Source organism: Myotis davidii, unplaced genomic scaffold (assembly GCF_000327345.1).
Source record: "Myotis davidii unplaced genomic scaffold, ASM32734v1 scaffold326, whole genome shotgun sequence".
NCBI classification, from domain to species: Eukaryota; Metazoa; Chordata; class Mammalia; order Chiroptera; family Vespertilionidae; genus Myotis; species Myotis davidii.
Genome location: NW_006296626.1, coordinates 678,614 through 679,424, shown reverse-complemented (window position 1 = coordinate 679,424; position 811 = coordinate 678,614). Strand labels below are relative to the sequence as shown.

At 70.7% G+C, this 811-nt stretch overlaps 1 protein-coding gene across 1 annotated transcript in view; it reads right to left on the bottom strand.

Moving 5' to 3' along the window:
- EPN1 (epsin 1) overlaps positions 1-811 on the bottom strand; it is a 9,873-nt gene that overhangs the window by 5,344 nt on the left and 3,718 nt on the right. Inside the window, exon 2 of the mRNA XM_015569469.1 lies at positions 681-807. Within this exon, the coding sequence (XP_015424955.1) occupies positions 681-807 (127 nt within the window). The remainder of the gene's footprint in view (positions 1-680; positions 808-811) is intronic.

The window sequence follows — 811 nt, the reverse complement described above, 5'->3', positions numbered from 1 at the left end:
TTGTCCGTAGGCACCGCCTCCCCATCGCCTGGAACTGCCTGGCCCCTTGGGTCCCCGGGCCCCGGCCCCGCCAGGTCAACGCCCCAGCGACAGGAACTGTGCCGGGTGGCCCACCGCGCTGACGCCGCCGTTCCTGCAGTGGTTGCAGCGGTGACGCCCGCCTGCCCAGGGCACTACGCCTCCCCCCCCACCAGTGGTCCAAGGGAAAGCTCCCCGAGATGTGCCCTATGCTGGGGCCACACGCAGACGCCCCAGTGCCTCTTTCCTAATGCAGGTCACCACCCCAAACAGAGCTCGCTCACCCCACCCCCTCCTGGAGTTCCACAGCAGGTTCTGCCTCCAGCTGCTCCCCAGTCACCGCTGGCCTGTGCCTCACACGGTCTCTGGGGCCTCAGCGCCGCCTGCTCCTCCCAGGCCAGGGGCACAGCGGGCGTGCCCTCCCCGGGGCTGTCCCTGACCACGGGCTTGGGGAGCCCTCTCCCCTCTGGAGGCATTCTCTCCTCCTGGGCACGGACAGGAACAGGACTGCGGGCACCCAGCCCTCTCCAGGGACCAGGCTGCACGCAGGGTACCGCTCAGCTGGCATCTGGGGTGAGCGCAGTGAGGAGGGCAAGGAGCAGCGGGAGGGGCCCGGCAGGGGCAGGAGGAGACCAGCTCCTGGGCCACGGGCCACGGCTCACCCGTGGCGGTCTGCGCCAGCTTCTCCTTGGTCTTGAGCGCGTGGGCTCGCTCCTCCCGCAGCCGGTCCTCGTCGCGCAGCAGGGCCACCCGCTGCGCCCTTCTCTCTCGCACGTTGACGCCCTGGTCCTTG